The sequence below is a fragment of the Phalacrocorax aristotelis genome, chromosome 12 (assembly GCF_949628215.1).
Source record: "Phalacrocorax aristotelis chromosome 12, bGulAri2.1, whole genome shotgun sequence".
Classification (NCBI taxonomy): Eukaryota; Metazoa; Chordata; class Aves; order Suliformes; family Phalacrocoracidae; genus Phalacrocorax; species Phalacrocorax aristotelis.
The window spans coordinates 4,008,917-4,028,496 of NC_134287.1; the positions used below are offsets into that span (position 1 = coordinate 4,008,917).

Consider the following 19,580-nt stretch of genomic DNA (forward strand, 5'->3'; position numbering starts at 1 on the left):
TTTACACAAACACATCATTTCTTCAGGAAAAAAAGAAATTAAACCAGCAGAATTGAACAAACTCAGAAGAGGTAAAAACATTGAATAGTAAGCACTTCTGAAAGTTTGTGTGTTGGGTTTTGTTTCGTTATTTTTGTTTGTTTGTTTTTTTGAAAATTTACATATCCTACAGAAAAAGTCCATATTGTTAACTTCTATACATATTACACCTCACTTGCATCCAGCCTCCCCACCAGCTAACACTTCCCACTTGCTTAGCCATAAGCCGTTACCTTCTGTCTGTTAGCCATCCAAAGGTGATATTACCAATGATGTCTATGACACCAAGTATGGACATGAGGAAGGCAGCCTGGTGATGACTCACTCCGACGCTCAAAGCATAAGGCACTAGGTAGACAAAAAGAGGGCTACAGCCATATGCCATAAATAGAACTGACAGTGCCAGCACCATGAAGCCTGGCATCAGTAAAAAGTCGTATTCCTTCCATGAGCAGTAGCATAAACTTTCATGAGACCACGCTTTGATTAAAGGTGAACAGATGGACATTCGCTTTAAGTCTCGTTTCTGTGCTTTGGGGACATAATCCTGTTCAAGAAACTCAGGAGCAGTTTTACGGTCCTCCTTAAGAGCAATAGGCCGCATCAAAGCGCCACAGACACAGAGGTTTAAAACAAAACCTCCCAGGATGAGTAAAGCTCCACGCCAGGAAAACTGCTCGATTAAGAGCTGGACCACGGGGGCCAGGATGAAGGTACCGATTCCACTTCCTGACATGGCTATTCCGTAGGCCAGCGCTTTCTTTTTGTTGAAATATTTGCCCACCATTGCGATGGCTGGAGAATAACAGAGCGCAAACCCAAGTCCTAGAAGAGAAAGCACAGTGCGGATGGCTTAATACTGAGCATGACATATGGAACACATTAAATTAAAGCACATAACCCACTTTCATTAGCACCAATGAATAGGAAGCTTTTTCTGATTCTGTATCACGCAGCTCAGTCACAGTGTGAAAAGAAACCAGGATGGCTCCTTTCTTCCACCGTTAGGGTCACTGACTTGACAAACTTAACGGATCATCATTAGTCCACAATAACAAGGCTCAGAAAGAACAAGAATGATCAATAAACGTCAGAGAAATAGTGTGTTGGCCTCCCCTGGATGCAAGATGAGGTCTTGCCCTGCGCAGATGCTGGCACTGGGCACACTGTCCTGATGGGGCACCACTTTGTGTTTCGGTCTGTTGCAACCCTGAACATTAATTTTCAGGTCTCTGAAACACAGTATAAAGAGTCTGTCCCTGTTACTAATATTCTACAATAAACCTTTTTATAGTCAGCTAAACAGACTCCACACAGCAGCTGCTTGGAGCCCTGACCATTTTAAATCCCTACCTACACGTAAAGAGGGAGAAAAGCCTCAGAAAACAAAGCCATGTCCAATTTAATAAACAAATAAGATCCATCTCTTGGACTGGGAGAAAGATTGTGGTCTCTGCTGCAGAACCAGAGAGCAGATTTTAATCATCAAATGTTTGCCTTAACCCAAAACATATAGTTCTGGATCAGCTGCAGAAGTGAGTTCCTGACTAGGGTTTTGGAGCATGTCCTACATCAAGGGCAAAACGGTCCCCACTGCCTTTGGTTGCCAACAGAGGAAATAATCACCCGGCACCGTAAACAGCTCTCCACGTCCTCCTCAAAGGCCGCACTGTGCCAGGTGGGCACTAAACCTGCCAGGATGGGATAAGTGGATTAGAGGGACTCCAGGCAGCGGGTGCCAGAGCGGGCACCCCTCAGGAGGCGAGGGGAGGAGCAGGGCAGAGAGCTGGGATGGACCTGTGTGGGCAGCAGAGCTGGAGGAGCAGCCCTGAGCTAGACATCATCACTTGAGAGCTGTGAAAATCATACTCCATTTGGCATACACCCTATTTATTAATTAGTGAGTTGGCAGGGAGAAATAGGTCCCAAAAGAAGCCAATAAATGTCTTGTGAAAAGTGGAAATGCAAAGTTTGGGGCTGAAAACATTTTCATACCTCTTAGAAGGACCTCTGCTGCTTATTGCTACCCCCCTATCTCACCGCTGCTTCACTCCTCATAGCTTCAAGTCCTGCAGCTTCACCAGCTGCACTCCAACCTCCCCCCTGGGCTGGGGCACCACCTCTAGCCTTTACCAACAGTTCACCTCCATTAATCAGCCCCCACAGACTGGAAGTTCACTGCTTGTACAACTGGCTCTTTACAACTCCACGTACAAAGTGCAACTGCTTTTCCACCTCTATTCACAGCAGTTCTTGCTAGGGAAGCCTCAGTGGCATTAACATGGTATGTGGCACAGTCCTTTGAGTTACAAGGAGCCTTTTTATTTGTTATGAACATATTTGTCAAAGATTAACATTGTAATACAGGAATGACATGCACTACAAGAAGGATTTTTTTTTTTTTTAAACAAATAAGCTGTTGGCAGCATGTGAACTGCAGTAATTCCAGCAACTTGTTACTAAACAGCAGGGGACCAAGTACAAGGGCTTATATCACCGTGGCTACCAGGTCAGTATTAATGAGGAAGGAATGTCAGTGTGACCAGGGCACCTCTCAAGTTCCGCTGTGCACAGCAAACACAGGGAGATAGGACAGAGCAAAGGTATTTGTCACCACCATACCTGAACACAAATGGAGGAGCTGCTACAGCAACACTAGCAACCAGAAGTTTGTTTGCTTTTCAAATGGAATGTAACGCAGACAAAAATAGGGTGCACAGCTGAAGTACCAGATTTTCACCCAGGGCTCCTCTGCCCACTTACTCTTTTGTTTTGATGCAAACTTTTTTTTTAACATGCAAATATTTGGGGACAGTCTAGAACTCCTACCATAACAAACTTCTGCCAAATCACAGGCAAAAAAAGGGAAGATTTTTGTGTATCACCTGCAACAGGAGTCCTTCCTGACGCCCCAGAATTTAAGGACTTTATCCATAGTTCCCTCTCTAACAGAAGTGAGAGAGTTGCTTTTGCAGCATGCTGCATTTGGGCTGTTTGAGACCCGCTGAGTGCTGAAGCCCTCGCAGGGGCAGCCAAAGCCTCTCTTTTACAATGAAGCAAACAGGTCTGAGCATCTCTGTTGACCAGCGTGGTGGCAATCACCCCTCTCGAAAAGAGGAGATCACCCCTCTTGAAAGGAAGGACCATCGTTTTTAAAACTCCTGTGGTGTTTTCCTGTCAGGAACAAAGGGGCTGAATGCCTCCTACCTGTAAGGACTCCTAATGATAAGTAAAGATGTTCCAGGCTGGTGGCAAATGAACTCAGAATTAGTCCAGTAGATGCAAGCAGGCCTCCTAGCATGATACCGACTTGGCAGGATACATGATTACTGATTAAACTCCCAAGTGGGGCTTCGGAGAAACAAATAAAGCTGGTAGTTAATGGCAGGTCTTCACACAGTTTGTTGCAACAGTCATCAAGGAAAAGGAAGCAGTAGGCAAGCAGGAGAAAAGAGCGATCATAGCTACACAGAGCGGTCTTCCAATACCCCCCTATCACAGTGGTGTGAACAGCAAAAAACTTCTAAAAATAATCTTCCTGAAAGTCAGGATAAAACTGAAATTTACAATAGTTTTCTCAGCAGCCATTTTGGTAGATCAAAGTAATTACAGGACACAGCTACTCTGCAGTTTTGGGGGTTAAGAGAGGCCAGAGCAGCAGCCCACACTTCATTACTCCACGCTTACAACACTGACACCTTCCCCCATCTGGAATTTGCACTTCAGCCCTCAGTAACTTCAGGCGTCCTTCCTCGCTCCTCCCAGGCCTCATGGGCTCTGCGTCAGACCGAAACGGGAGGTGTCTCACATGTTTTGGACCACCTCCAGGGCTGCCACCCCTCTCCTGCAGTTCTCCAACATCGACGGCTCCCAGATCATCCTGCCTCTACCATGGGGTGTCATCGCCAGCCCTCTCCCTCTCCGCTACCTGCAATGCCAGGGCAAGGTTATCCTTTATTTCTCTTTTTTTCCTGAAGATATTGCCTGGCTGACACAGGAGAGTTGCTGTGTCTCATTGCAGCTGTGTCCCTGTGCCTTTGTAGCAATTCTCACAGATTAACCCTCTTCCACAGGATCAGGGCATGGATTTTCACCTAGCTGTACAGAGTTGAAGTAAACCCATGAGAAATTCTGTACAACTGCTGCATTGATGCATGTCATTTTTAGTAACAATGAATTTTCTTCTGAGGGAAAAGACTATTTGTAAACATACAAGTTTGCTAAAAGGAGGATGGCTGTGACTTGATCTGAAGGCAAGATATGCATCCTGTTCTAAGTCTCAAATATGATTCCAATCAAAAGGCAAAAGAAACAAGTGCTCAGTCAGTAGCTCTCAAACACGACTTGTCCCACTAGACCTCAACAAAAGTACATTTCTGAAAACTTAGATCATTTGGCAAAACAAAGTTCTGCTTCTTTTCTAAGGTATGAAGACACTCCCTTCTTCTGCACGACTGTGCTGGGATAAACAGCTTGGACATACCACACCCCAGAGAGCCCACAGTATCTATCTTTCCCAGATGACTCCACCAACTTATGAACATGCTAAAACCAGATGGAGCGGAAGAAAAAGCAGACACATTAGACTTAAAAGGGTAATACACACCACAGAGCATTGTAGCACAGTCAACAATGGAGTGGATCCAAGCCGTTCGGGCATAATCCTGCCCAAAGTATGTCTGGAACTCCACAAAAAAAATGGAGATGCACCTAGGAGAGAAAACATGAACACCAATCTGTTGAACACGGGATATCTGCCTCATAGAAAACACCGGTCTTGCTTTTCAGGTATAAAGAGCACCCACTTGAAGGTCATCTGCAGCTCTCAGGAAAATAAAATCTGTGGTTTGCCTAAATCCCAACGAGATGGAGACATTTTTAAACAGTTTCTAACGGGTATCAGAAATGAAGGGCTACCTTAATGCATGAGGGACAAGACATGAAATGATGCGTGCAAGTTGAATAATTCCAACAGTACTCTGTATAAGGCACCTAGGCTAGGGTGGCTCAGAGAAGAATCCTTGCTTTGCACTAGCAACAACTGAATCACAAACTGGTGTCCAAATATTATCCCAAGAGTGGGATTAGGCAGTTAGACTGAGGTAGAACCTAATTCAGATAACTACTCCAGAGAGATTATGAACATTGTAATGCCACGTTTCTCACTGTGGTATCTGCTGCTAAATTTGTATTACACACATTATTTTTAACTGAAATGAAAGTGAAGTTGTAATTATCAGCAGCAATTTATAGCCCAAGTCATGGTGTTGCTTCCCTGGTGCACAAAGCCCCAGCTCCCCTGTTCTTCGCTGACCTGGCTGCTCGCTAACAGTGGCATTCACACCTGCACAAACTGGCAGGGCATGGCTGGCATGGTACCTACAGAGCCAACACCACCTGGAGCTCTGTGTTCATGGGCACACAAGTGCAAAGCAAGCGAAAAGCAACTCCTCAAGAACAGAGAACCAAGACACAGCAGGAGCCCATGGACCTTCCAACAGTTTATTAAAATGCTTCCAGGAGAGGTTACTCTGCTCTGCTTAACACGCGTTACTGTTCTACCTGTCTCTGCAGGGGAACAGGTTAAAAGGCTGCATAGTTTCATTCTGGTTTCTGGATCAGCAAGAGATGCCCTTTCCTCCCTCTCTTTTTTCCTCCTGCAAATCGACGAACAACCTCTTCCTTCAGCTTTTTCTTGCGCATACTTCATTCTTGTATATACTCTAGATGTGTGCCAGCCATTAGACGATTTCTTGGACGTAACACATTTCACATGTGAAAAAGAAATGAAATCCACTAGGAAGCCTCTACTATTATTATGGAATTGATATATTTGCATCCTAACTAACTAACTAAACTAACGCCGTGTCAACGTTTCCATGCCCCTTTTATGCTGTTGACTCCAAGACCCTAGAATTTAGATCCCTAAACCTAGCAGCTTTATTTTAAAAGAAATGTGAAATTTAGGTAGGAAACACTGTATTTACATTATACTGACTGTCCAGCAAGACGCTGTCTCAGTGTTCCTTCCTCACCAGGGTGCCTATCTCTTCTGCTTAATATAGCTTGAATGTCCATGTTCACACACACACACCAGGCTCCTCTGTCTCCAGCTGACATCAAAGTCACCCAAGAGCAGCTCTGGAAGCCATCTCACCCCAGATGTATGCATTATGTTTATGCATGGAAACAGCCTATTCCTGTTCTTTCTATTTTTGAGAAGTATTTGTGAGAAAATATGTTCTGCATATTTTGAATACCAGAAGGGGCCTCCTCTCTAGGGCACAGACCTCCTCAGGCGGGATGGTACCTGAAGTGCCTGCAGTAGGAGAAGGGGGTATTTACAGGTTCCTCAGATAGACTCAGGAGCCAAGCCAATCCACTGGGACTAGCAAAAATGAGGATGGCCGTGGGGTCAGAGGGACACAGCGGACCCAAAGAGACCCTACATGCTTCCTCCCTCCGTGACCAAACCACCACAGCCTGAAATAACACTGTTTGCCCAAGGCTTTGATTCTGCAAAAAAGCAAGGAGAGGGTGTTGAGAGACAGAGCAGCTGTCAGAGGAGGCGAGACTAAAACCAGAGGGCTCATAATCCCTCAGCTGCCCCACGGCCTTAGGGATTTCAGGAAACCTTTAAAAATGTGGCAAGAGAGAGGTCTGTAGCTAGCCAGAATACCCCTGCAGCTGTGGGACATCAGGGAACATCCCAAATCGTCTTCCTAAGGGGGGAGGGAAACGGGTAATACCACAAACAGGTCAGAAAGACAAGAAGCAGCCCCTTTACCTCGTCACGGCCCTGGTACAGATAGTGACAAGGAAGCAGCCGGCAACGATCATCCACCCCCAGCCTCCGTCGGGAGGGCCGGCGTGCCGGGCAAGCCGGGGCAAGGCCATGGCGCGGGCTGGGCGACGCCTCCCTCCTCCCCGCCTCAGCGGCGGGGGCCTGCTCCGGCCGGCTCGCCACGCGTGGGCCGCGGCCGCCCGGCACGTGCCTTCCTGGCCATCTGAAGGGAGAGAGAGAGAAAACAGGCAGAGAGGGAATCGGGGTACGTGGCACGCGCGGCCGGGCTAGGACATACTGCTGCGGCTTTATTATATAAAAGCAAGGGTTTTCTTTCAAATGCAGTTTATGAAAATTTGTTGGAAGCAAGAGTGACATCAGAATTTGGCCCCGTGTCTGGTATCGTTTCTTTCAAGGTAATTTGCCCAGCAGTTACATCCTAGCGCGATACCCCTTCCCCCCACAAATGTCACAGCACACACATGGAAGCCACATACTTTACTGGTGCCAGTCACTGCAGGACATTTACCTTCAGCAGGCTCCCCGCGCTCACACCAGTCCCTGGCCTGAACTGTATTTTCAACTGCAGTATCCACTCAAAGTAGCTATTCTTCCTTGTATGCAACTTAGTGCAGAAGTTTTGTCTGAGGGAATACAGTTATCACCTTTGTATGAAAGGGGAATATTTGCTGCAAAATCAGAGCAGATCTGATGATGAAATAACCTTATTGTTGTCACAAGCCAAACCTTAGGAGAAGGCTCTAATCAGGCAGGGCATGGTGACTTCATTTTCTGAGCACGGACAATTCACCGAGGATTAGAGCTAGCCTGTCCCCCTCTTCCATCCATCCATTTAAATCAAAGTAGTGCCTGCACCCAGGCCATAACATGGGCTCTAAATGCACACTCAGCGCGGCAGGACGCTGCAGGAGGCCAACTGACACGCACAGGACCCTGTATGAGTAACAGAGCCGTGTGTTGGAGTAGCTTTGCTAACGCTGTGGGTGTCACCAGCAGCATGGAACCAACAGCCCTTAGTCCCTTCTGCATCAGTGGCTGCCCGGCAGGGCTAGGCCGAGAGACCCGAGACGCCCCGTTTTGCTCAGTGCAGACACTCGCAGCTGTCGGTGCTGGGTTTCAGACCATGTTTTTGCTGTCACCAGCAGGCACCTAGCCCTTGGATGAATCAAAGATTTATGAGACATAGGTAAACTATCTGGGATGTCTTTCAGTTTTGCTTGGAGAGAAACCTCAAATAGCTTCTACATCACCCAATACGACAGACACCAAATGTGCAATATTCCCACGGACAAGAACCACAGGCTTCCCAGGAAATATTACCTGTTACAGCACGTAAGAGGGATGCAGAGCTACTCACAAAAGCAGCTACATGGCTAATATTGTGCCTTTTCAATCCTTGAAGCTGCTCAGCCAGGTGATGCTCAAAGGCTTGGCTCTGCTAAGCCCAGAGCTCCCTGACCCAAAACAGCAAGGCACCGCAGAGCCAGCCTTAAATATCACCACAGATGAACCTTTGAGAAGTATTCATCAGCTGCCTTCCCTAAGATATCAGAAGGTGCATCTCAAAACCATTGCAAAATTATTTCAAGAAAACTTATACACATTGCCAAACTTAAAGGAGAAAACAGGAATGACAAAACAAACAAAAACCACAACGCATTGGAAGTTTACCTGAATCCCTCCTAGGCTGTGAATAATACCCTGTAACACTGTACGAGAGAATCAGTGGACTCTTTTTGAAAAGATTTGGTAGTCTTGTGATTTAAAAAGGATAAGAAGCGTTATCCTACTCTACCTGCTTGGCTTTGAAAGCCCAAGGATTGCAGCTGATCATACACGGCACAATCAAGCCCTATATGCTAACGCAATGCAGCCCATAAATGTTAAAAACAGAAAAAACAAGTGCAATTTTCAAAGACAGGGGTTAAGTCCAGAAGCCAGTGGCTGTGCTGTCATATGAGGCACCTGAACCGCCACGGGAAGTGAACAGTGAACGGATCTGTTCGTAACCTCATATTTTTTAGGTGTTATATATATTTTTTAGGATTTAAGGCAACCATGTTTGAAACAGTATCCTTGAAAAATATCAGGGAATAAAGATATTGACAAAAGATGCCAAAACTATATTATACCACCATCCAGTTACACAACCTAAAAAAGCTACCATTAAAATTCTGTTCCAGGTCTTTATGTATTCCTCAATTTTCCTCAAGTACCACTTCTTTGTGCTTCTGTGCTAGTCAGCCTGTTAGCTATCACACATTTTACTTTAGGCCAAAAATGCGGTATACTATTTGGAAATAAAAATTACTGTCCTATTTTCTCTCTTTGTATAAATAAATATGAGCAAAGCCTGTTATAAGTAAATATTTGTATAAAGCTTTCTAATGATCCAGAGCCCAAAGCAAAGCCCACGATAAGCATTAGAACACGTACTAATGCTGTCTTTATTATTCTCTTCTCCATTGTCACAAACATCTATTTCATCTTAAGTTAAATTGTATTATAAAGTCTTTGCAAGATCCGTGCTATTCCCTGTGTTTATATGGAGTCTAGCACAATAGGGATCTTCAGTGCAGCACGAAGCACCATTACAATATAACCCGCACTAATGAACTAGAAGAGAGCTCAGGTATGATAATAGAAGAACACCTCTAATAACCTGCTTTGCTTGTCACTCCCGTGGCTCTCTGGAGAGATACGCCGTGCTCCGCTCTGCCTGCTTACGCAAACGCTTCACTCTTCGTATAAGAACAGGGCGTATCTCAGATGGGACACCTGACATAGCTACGGTTTGGGTTATATAGCACTGGTCATAGCAGCTCACAAAGATCAAATAAGAATTCCCAGCTGGGGTTACAGGAGCCTTTGTAAGCAGCCACCAAACCTGGTATCTCATACACTGAGGCTCCTAAGTGAGTTCAAAGGGTCCCAGCTGGATGCAGTCTTCACAAGTTCATTCCTACGGCTGGTTAGAAAAACCACACCAAGCAAATGAGATCCAAATGAGTTTATGATTTCAAACCTCATCTTCGAGGTATGCAATTGCTAGGACTTGTATATACAAAAGACCGATGAAAGCGCTGCAAAGGAGACGAGGACAGTTTGCCTTTTCTGACACAGCTTTCTAATACACTGCAAACAAATGCCAATGCAGCTGACAGAGCTTTCTGAGCAGCCTCTGCAGGTGCCCACATGACCCCAAGGACATTACTGGCCTCTTCACAAGCCTTGTGACGTTTTGCTTGAAGCGTAAAGTTCATTTTTCGACCTTATGTATTTGCTTCAGGACAAACATACAGCAGTGCCAGTGTGTACCCGCACCCTCCTCCCCTCCCCACTATGTTCTGAAACAAACTGACACACGGACAAATTGAGGAAAAAGGGTTCAAGAGATTGGCTAATGCAGTAAAATAAGAAAGCATGTGTGTAGGCAAGTATAGCATTATTCACGAAATCTATGAGGGAGGCTGAAAATGCCTGCAGTCAAAAGTTAGAGGATGCTGGGCACGTGATACAGAAGACTCATCCATGGACTTGCCACTTGACACGCACATTCTGTATTTGCCTTCCAGCAGGCGCTGCCTTTTTGTGAGCAGACCACACATCTCATGTGTTGAATCCACCCAGATGACAGACAATTTTGCAGGGCTTATGTTACATTTTGAGTAAGCTGACATGAACTAATGACTGATTATTTTTAACTAATAGGGTCAATGATACATTCCTTTCTGTAGAGTTCCAAGCAACAACTGTCTTATTAAATATGTGCAAATACTGGATCAACAAGTTATCTGATAGCTAAGGCAGTGGTTGCATGACTCTTCATGCTAGATCAGTGAATGACCAGATCATCAAGCAGTACAATTTGATGCAAAAGGTGACATTATAGTAGGGGTATGCTAGCGGCCACCCAACCAGGGAGACCGAGCAGATGAGGCCCTCTATAGACAGATGGGAGCTGCCTCACTTTCACAAGCCCTGGTCCTCATGGAGGATTTCAACCACCCTGATATCTGTTGGAGGGACAACACAGCAGGGCATAAGCTATCTGGAAGGTTCCTGGAATGAGTCAATGATAACTTACTTCTCCAAGTGATAGACGAGCCAATATGGAGAGGTGCTATGCTGGACCCTGTTCTCACCAAGGAAAGGATGGTGGGGAATGTGAAGCTCAAAGGCAGTCTTGGCTGCAGTGACCATGAAATGGTGGAGTTCAAGATCCTTAGGGCACAAAGGAGGTTGCATAGCAAGCTCACAACCCTGGACTTCAGGAGAGCAGGCCCTAAGGTAGAGCATGGAATAAGGCCCTGGAGGGTAGAGGGGCCCAAGAAAGCTAGTTAGTATTCAAGGATCATCTCCTCCAAGCTCAGGAGCAATGCATCCCAACAAAGAGGAAGTCAGGCAAAAGCTCCAGGAGGCCTGCATGGATGAACAAGGAGCTGCTGGCCAAACTCAAACACAAAAAGGAAGCCTACAGACGGTGGAAGCAAGAACAAGTAGCCTAGGAGGAATACAGAGAAATTTTCTGAGCACCCAGGGATCAGGTTAGGAAAGCCAAAGCTCTGACAGAATTAAATCTGCCCAGGGATGTCAAGGGTATTGCGCCTGGCACTGTTTAGCATCTTTGTTGGCAACATGGACAGTGGGATGGAGCGCAGCCTCAGCAAGTTTGCCAAAGACACCAAGCTGTGTGGTGCAGTCAACCTGCTGGAGAGAAGGGATGCCATCCAGAGGGACCTTGACAGGCTTGAGAGGTGGGACTGTGTGAACTTCATGGAGTTCAACAAGGCTGAATGCAAGGTCCTGCACACGGGTCAGGGCAATTGAAAGCACAAATATAGGCTGGGCAGAGAATGGATTGAGAGCAGCCCTGAGGAGGAGGACTTGGGGGTGTTGGTTGATGAGAAGCTCAACATGACCCGGCAATGTGCGCTTGCTGTATCCTGGGCTGCGTCAAAAGAAGCATGACCAGCAGATTGAGGGAGGCGATCCTCCCCCTCTGCTCTGCTCTCGTGAGACTCCACCTGGAGTAATGCACTCAGCCCTGGTGCCCCCAACATAAGAATGGCATGGATCCGTTGGAGCGAGTCCAGAGGAGGGCCACGGATATGATCTGAGGGCTGGAGCAGCTCTCCTGCAATGCTGTTTGGTGGAGTTTGCAGAGGCACATGATACACCACAGAGAGATCCTGAGCAATTCAGATGTACCTCTGCAGCACTTCTGCAGAGCCTTGGCAAGGCAGGGCTTCTTGTTTTGGATATGAGCTGTATATCTTGATGCCCCTTCTGCAGGGTTGAAGATTTCATCTCAAGTTCTGATTATTAAGGGTGGAGGAGGAAGTTCCAGGAACACCAGAAGGGATAAAAGTAACCCTTCAATAAGGAGAAATATACACAAAATCTTTCAGAGAGGTCAACAACCTCCACACGCAGAGCCCTAATTTTAATGCATATACAGCAGGTGTCAGGGGTGCCAGGACCTCAGCCTAGATCTCTGGCCCAGCCTCCCAGGCGAGCTTCAGATAGGGTCTGAGACCCTAGTTCATATTTTAGTTGTATGTTAACATACCTGGGAAGAATTTGACGACATATCAGGCTATGCAAACACAGATTACATACTTGGTTACATGATCGCTTGCTATTATTTTCACAGACCACTTCCTGCCAACGTACACATGAATGGCAAACATTTAATGAGATTATAAGCAACTGAAAATAACCATATTATAAGAAATGCCTGGCCAGCATAGAAACAGGGCACCCAACCAACCTCCCCATAGTAGGATCAGTGTCCTCCTCATGTCCTTGACTTCATGCTCGCTTCAGGGAGTACTGTGCCTGTCATAGCCACTGAACTAATAGGTAAATTAAATTATCTTTCGCGTTGCTGCACACGTCTAATACACACTTATTATGACATCCTGGCAATTTTATTCTGAGGTTAGAAAACTTCATTTGCTTACACCAGGGTGTTTACACCCTGGTGCTGTTTTTTAATTATCCATATCATGGATAGTACAGATTGTGGACTCTGCAAATGAAGTCGAACAGGCAGAAAGCACATGCTTTGTCTGAGCAACCGTGTCCTTCCCTTCCCAGCACTACCTTGGTTTGCTCTCATGTTGCATCTTTTTCTTAACCTTTCCGGTGCAGGCTATGACTCTTACCTGCTCCACCTTTAGCGCTGTGAGGCCTGATCCCCACGGACAGCACTGGTTGCTTTTATAACGCATCTCAGACCTGCATAAAAGTTCCTGCTGCTTGTGATGCCTGAAGGAAAGCAGGGTTAAATGAAAAGCTCATGACAGAGCTCTGCACTTCGCAACCTTTGCTAGATAATTTTCACTCAAGCATTAAGAAAATGTGCTTTGCTGTGAGTTCAACGAAGATGTAAGTGGGGTGAAGGCGGCAACAAATTCTCCTGATCCCTAAGAAAGCCTCAGTTACACAGTGTGCCCTGACAGTTCACTAAACGGTGACTCTGTTCCCCAAGTTAATACACTAGGTTTAATTTGGCAAGATAAATAACCTATCAGTTACTTCAGCAGCTGTTTTCAAGAACCCTGGGAAGAAAATAACTGCTCCTGGGAGCATCTATCTCCCTTACTCAGCCTCCTCAGCCAGCAGAAAGAAGTGGGTGAGGTTACTAAGAAGGCACTGCTATAGCCTTGCAACTCATCACGAGGTGCCTTTTGCCAGGGAAAGGAACACAGAAATCCACAGCAGCCTAGCAACTGGCCGACACAGCGACTCACCTTTTAAAACACGGCACGCAGCCAGCAAAGCACTCGCCACCCGCTCCATCTGCCCCTCCTTCCACCATAAAGATGTTCTTCTTTAAACAAATCGATACAATAATGATGTCGCAATGTGTGAAGTGAAGACGAGAAGCATTTGTGTGACAAAGGACAGAGGAAGAGCAGGTACGGTCACACCAGCCCGCCCGCGGACCAGCGGGTCGCTTTATTCCTACCTGGTTCAGCTGCTCCATTTACAGCGTTGGCGTACCTGGGCAGCTCCATCATCTCGAGGAACGCTCGCTCTCTCACCTGCTAAGCAGTTTGGATGCTTTTCCAAAGCACTCCGTTTGTAGAAGGATACGGCATCGGCCAGAGGAGCAGGCACAAGGGCAGGTTTGTATCACAGCTGCCCCACGGCGGGAGCACACCGCTCCCGGACCACACCGGGGGTCCCACCCTGCTCCTTTCTGCTTCTTCGCACTGTCCTGGCCACACAAAGCTTAAAATGGCTGTGCATTAAGATGGCTTTGCGATCTCTTTCAGAACTGCATGGAAGGATTTTGTGCCATTTACCCCAAAGGAGCTGGCCCACAGGTGCATACCGGCATAAATAAGCACAGAATCCAACACTTTCACCTGTTTGATAATAGAGAGATGCACATGAGCAGAACGAGGAGACGACTTATCTAGAATTTTCTTTCTGGATCAGTGTAAGACACATACATATACACAAACTCTATGTGCCATTTGCTACCTTCGCAGCGACGATGGGTTGGTTTGAGAACCCTGTGACAGTCTCTGTGTCCAGAATCCCAGGACACGCTCCCAGAGCAGGTTCATTTGCAACAATAGATTTAAACCCTATTTTTCTTGTGAACAACAACGTACACAGCTTTCAAAGTCACTTTCAGAACACTTGTGCAGATTAATTTTATGAAGAACAAGTATAAAGCAGCTTAAGCATAGCTGGAGAAAATTCATTAAAGCTTAGAGTGAAAGGTAATGGAATTGCATATATGCACTACATTTACCACCCTATGCTCCTGGCTTTAGGGCAGTCTTAATATTCTCCAGTATTTACCCTATTCATGTAGCTCTAGGGCAGTTCTACTACCTTTCATACTTTTCTTCACCCTAAGGCTGTACCAAGCGTTAATTATTTGTAGTCATTTGCTACGTTCATTCGTTAACCTCCTGCTTTAATACTCTTGCTTTCTGTTCCCTTTTCTCTGACTGCTGCATCTTTAATTAAAAACAAAACAAAAGCAAAACCCAAAAACCAGAAGAAAAGAACTATGAATAGAAAAAGATAGAAAGGGCACAAAGTGAGTAGCAAAGGATAGCAGAAGGGGAGAGCGAGAGAAGGAAAAATGTTAGATAACGAAGAGGAACATTGTATGTGTTGTGTGACAGGGGATCATACGAAATGTGTAAGATTAAATATTTAACATGTTTTGAAAGCGTTAATTTTTTAGGTCTCGAAGGATCAAGGATGACCTTATCCGTAACAATCTGCAGTAGAGAAAGGAGCTCAGACCAAGTAGCAGCTTAAAGGGAAGACAGAGAACTGGCAGAACACTGATTACCAATAACCAGTTACCTTCTTGTCACAGGCGTCTCTAATTCCGCAGGGTCAGGGATCTCCCCCCCCCACTGAGCAGCCTCCTCCCCAGAGGCTTGCTAGCCCCTTCACTCAGTTCCCACATCTCATCAAATACAGTAGAGCACATGTAAGCGAGATGCAGTATTTGATGTGAGCACAGAAGGCGCCAACAGCTGCAGAAGCTTTTACCCACTGGATTTTCACAAAGTGGCACTTCTTCAGCCTCCTTTCTGCGCCCCCAGCAATTGCACATCACGGTAGGCACTACGGCCAGCAGTCTGGCAGGCAGCTGCATCCCAAGTTGTTCTTAAATACACAGGAGGCAAAGACTCTCTCGTTCTGCACAGCTCTTGGGATTCAAAGGCTGTTTCTAATCTATTTTCTCCAGTAAAGAGCTGTCCCATTCTGCACCCTGGGTTAGACTATTTAACGGGAAAAGTACAGCTTGCTTTGATTTCAGCATTGGCTATTTATCGAAAGCTGAATGATTATGACTTAGACTTGTTTAAAAACAACTCAAGAGGTCCTTTCCAACCCTATGTTTCTAAATAAAAATAACTCCACCGAGGGTCTTAAGGCTGCTACTCTATATCCTCAGCTTTCTTCACTGCTTAAAGATGGCTCTCTCCAGCCTCTAGATAAAACCAAAGTTTATGCTTTTCCGAGAAGACTGGCAGGTTCCTTGTGCCAGCCAGTAAGCCTGAGGATTGTGTGTATCTGTAGAAGCAGGATACACACTCAGCTTCTCAGATCTCCATAAATTCAGTACCTCTCCAGCACTGTTACAATGGTTAACAACACGAACCACTTACCCGAAAGTCCATTTAGGGAATTGTGGCAGAACCTAAGTGGGGAAAAAAAAATTAAAAACAAACACACAAACCCCCCTGACTTTTAATTGCTGTCACAGCACTAACACCAGAGGCATATTAAGAAAGAGAGTAATAACTTTTTCCATTTTTAAATTTATAATATACCTGCATAAATCTGGATGGTTTACTCTGCAAATCTTTAACCTCTTTTATAGTTTTAAGGAGGGATTTCCCTATGATACAGAATAAGAGCAACATTAATAACCTATTTGTATTTTAGAAGGACTTCGGGACTTCCCGTCAGTGAGTGGGTGTCACGGTGCTAGGCACCATACAAATATCTAATAAAACTTGCCCACCACCCAAACCGTATCAAGACAGAGAAGAGACAGCTTATTAAGTCCCATCACTATGCTGAGCAGCAAATGATCTTCATTTGCTTCGGTTTGTGCATATAAGGGAGGGAGACAGCTGTTGAAGAGGACAGACGTGGGAACAGGATAAGCAAGGTGGAAACCAAAGGGATGTTAAACAGCTGGTAGAGAAGGGAGGTGCCAGAGAGGGGCATGGGTGAGTGAGGTGGTGCCAAAGAGGGACAGGAGTTGGGAAAACTCCCTTTATCCCAGAGCAAAAATACTCAGAGCAGAAACATGAAAAGGATGATAAAAAGATGGTAGAACAGCACAACATTCATTAGTTACTCCCCTACCGAGATGCGTGTCACTGGGAAAGGAAGAGCCGCGCTGGCCTCCCACAACCATCGCTCTGCAACTCTGGCTCCTTGATTTGTCAAATACCCCAGAAATTGCTAAACCGAATCGCACGGCTAGAGCCCCAGCAGAAACAGGTACCGTCTGCTGGGTTGGTAGCACTCGGATGAAAAATGTAACATGAACTTCACTTTTCTCTGGCAACCACTGCATGGGGCTAACAGAAAAACAACAGCCTGACAGAAGGTGTCTACAGCAAAAGGTTAAGCAAACTATAATGGAAACCTTTTGACCCTTTAACGTAGTTTCTCGGTAGGTTAGTCCTTAAATAATGCACGTTAACCGTAGATGGTTAAAAAAAGAAAAAGTAAAATAATATTTTTTGGGAAAACCCCTTTGCACAGAAAGCTCAACTGTAGCGTACTCAATCCCATCTGGAAATGTGCATTTTTGATCAACGGTCTGAAAGGTTTTTAAACTAGCAAGCGCAGCGCTCACCACTTTTCACTGGGAACCCTTAGCAAGGTTACGGTCACCCATGTTCCATCAAACGCGTATTTTCTCCCTGAAAGGAGAATGGTACTAATTGACGGATAGCCAGCAGCCGCCCCGCTGGAGGTGGGGACGGGACATGGAACCCTCACTGCCTCCGTTTTACCATCTTTCTTTCCCCTTCCTGCAAATAAGTGAGAATAGCCAAAAATTGTTACAAAAAAATATCAGTCTCTGCTGTCCAACAACTGCATTTACACAACAAGACTTGTAAGACAATGTTCTGTAATTTTTGGAGTTGAGGGGTTGCTGATGACATATCGGTATATATTGAGAGCATAAGATAATGTCAAAATTGTCTGATGCTTATTGTTTTTCTAATATCTCTATGTTTTAAAATATTTCTACGTTTTCCTAATATTTCTAATATTTATTTCTAATCTTTATTTTTAAACACATGGTGGGTAGGCAACAGTTGTGGAAGGTTTTTTGTTTGTTTACAGAACCACCTATATATTTATTGATTTATAATTACACTGCATTTATCTGTTACTTTTGAGATCTACAGTATATCATCAATAATGACTAAAGATTTTGTCAAGCAATTCACATTTACTGTTAAACTTAAGTATGTGATAGTACAATCATGTTCTGAATCACCAGGCATTTATTAATATCCCATTATACTCTTAAAGAAATTTAACATACAACCATAATTGTTGGGAAATGCTGAAAAGGGTCCTTATTCGAAGCAGTCCTCAGCTGACACTTTTCCTACATCTGGTATATTAATTTTTCCATCTTCAGGAAGATCTTGCCCTGAGAAAGAACACCACTGCACAGCTGCCAGGGAACATGAGAGAATAGGACATTTTTTCTTAGACCATTACACAGTCAGTCTGTGGAAATCACTACTCTCCCCTTCTACAGATTCTGCACCCCAAATTCTACCTTGGTGATAAGGACCCAAAAGCCAACCTCTCTCGGGTTACCTGGAGATGACCTGGCAAAGGGGATACCCAAGCAAATGCTCTCCTGATCCCTCCAGAGAAAATGAGGATGCTGTCAGGCCCCCCAGGAGTGCTCAGGCACCAACCCTGCAGCTGTGCCTGCATAAAACCACGGGGCTGATGACTATGGAGACACATCTTCCCGCACACACCTGGAAGTGCCAAAGGCCACCCCAAAGCTGTGGTTGTTGCCAGCTTTTATGTCTTGTCTCTGATAAGAATCAACCGGACGGACACCAGCTCCAGCACACACGCCTGGCGGGGGGTCACAGCCTGGGAAAGTGCTGGCAACTGCTCCGTGGTGCCCTGGGGCAGCCGCCACCCAGCACCCAGACACTCCCCGGCAGAGGGGAAGCCAAGAAAGCGGGAGGCAGAACCACGGAAACCGATACGCCCTCACCTAGAAACCTCCGTGACGTACTTACAGAAAAGGTACTTGAGCTTGGAGCTCTTTCGCACTTGTCATCTCTTCAGCCCTTCTCTTTATGGAAAACCCTTACTCAAGTTATGCAAAACTGATTTGGTTCATAATGTCCTTGAGCCTTCTGGCTGGGTTTTAGTCAAATGAGGAACTGCACTTCAACAAAGACATCTTTCTCCCCTGCTCTTGAAGTGTTCAGAGCCCGAGTAACATTGTCGGGTTTTTAACAATTCACACAGAAAAATACTTTTCACTGTTAACTTTCAAGATGTGAACGTTACGCAGGTGCTTTCTAAAGGGAAAGGAGACGTCTCTTTTAGAAAACAAATTCTGTACCTACAGAACAAGCTATCCAGAAGATTGCCTCTATTTATCTGATGTTCTAGGGCTGCTGTGAGCGTCAGTTCAGCATCTTCTCCTTCAATAGGCAAGATTTGTTTGCGAAACCTAATCAGGTGTGAAAAGGCAAGGCAGGTTATTTCCCTTCGTTCGCACAAGCTAATGTTCTGAAACAAAGCTATTAGGATACTTAATGCCATACATGCTCTCCTAATGGACAATACGCACCCTATGACAGCAAACCCTCACTGGGACCATTATTTTTCTTGGGAGGTTTTCAGCTGAAACTTTGAACTCTGTAAAGTTAAGATAGCCCTACTACTATTTCAAAGCCACTATTTTTCTTTAAGAATGATAATATATAACTACTGCATATACAATGGTGTATTAATATAATCCCCAGCAGGAATGGAAGAAAAAATCTCTAAATACTGGAAAGACAACAGTTTAAGACAAAAACCAGGATGTTTGCTGTCTGCTGTTTCGTCAGATAGGCTTCCAACAGCAACTACTGATGAATGTTGCTTTACAGAGTTAGGTATTTCTGAGAAGTCATTGCACAAATAACATTTACTCTATTTTAAAAAAAAGCATAATATATTATAT

At 45.2% G+C, this 19,580-nt stretch overlaps 1 protein-coding gene across 2 annotated transcripts in view; it reads right to left on the reverse strand.

The window, feature by feature from the left end:
* Positions 1 to 19,580, reverse strand: part of SLC16A12 (solute carrier family 16 member 12) — a 36,736-nt gene that overhangs the window by 4,373 nt on the left and 12,783 nt on the right. Inside the window, exons 2-5 of one of the 2 annotated variants that reach the window (XM_075107837.1) lie at positions 6,827 to 7,046; positions 4,646 to 4,749; positions 3,247 to 3,390; positions 273 to 864 (exon numbers count right to left, since the gene is read on the reverse strand). In XM_075107837.1, the coding sequence (XP_074963938.1) occupies positions 273 to 864; positions 3,247 to 3,390; positions 4,646 to 4,749; positions 6,827 to 6,936 (950 nt within the window). In that variant the 5' untranslated portion in view covers positions 6,937 to 7,046. Of the gene's footprint in view, positions 1 to 272; positions 865 to 3,246; positions 3,391 to 4,645; positions 4,750 to 6,826; positions 7,286 to 19,580 lie in introns of those variants that run through there. The other variant, XM_075107835.1, reaches the window with a different exon arrangement.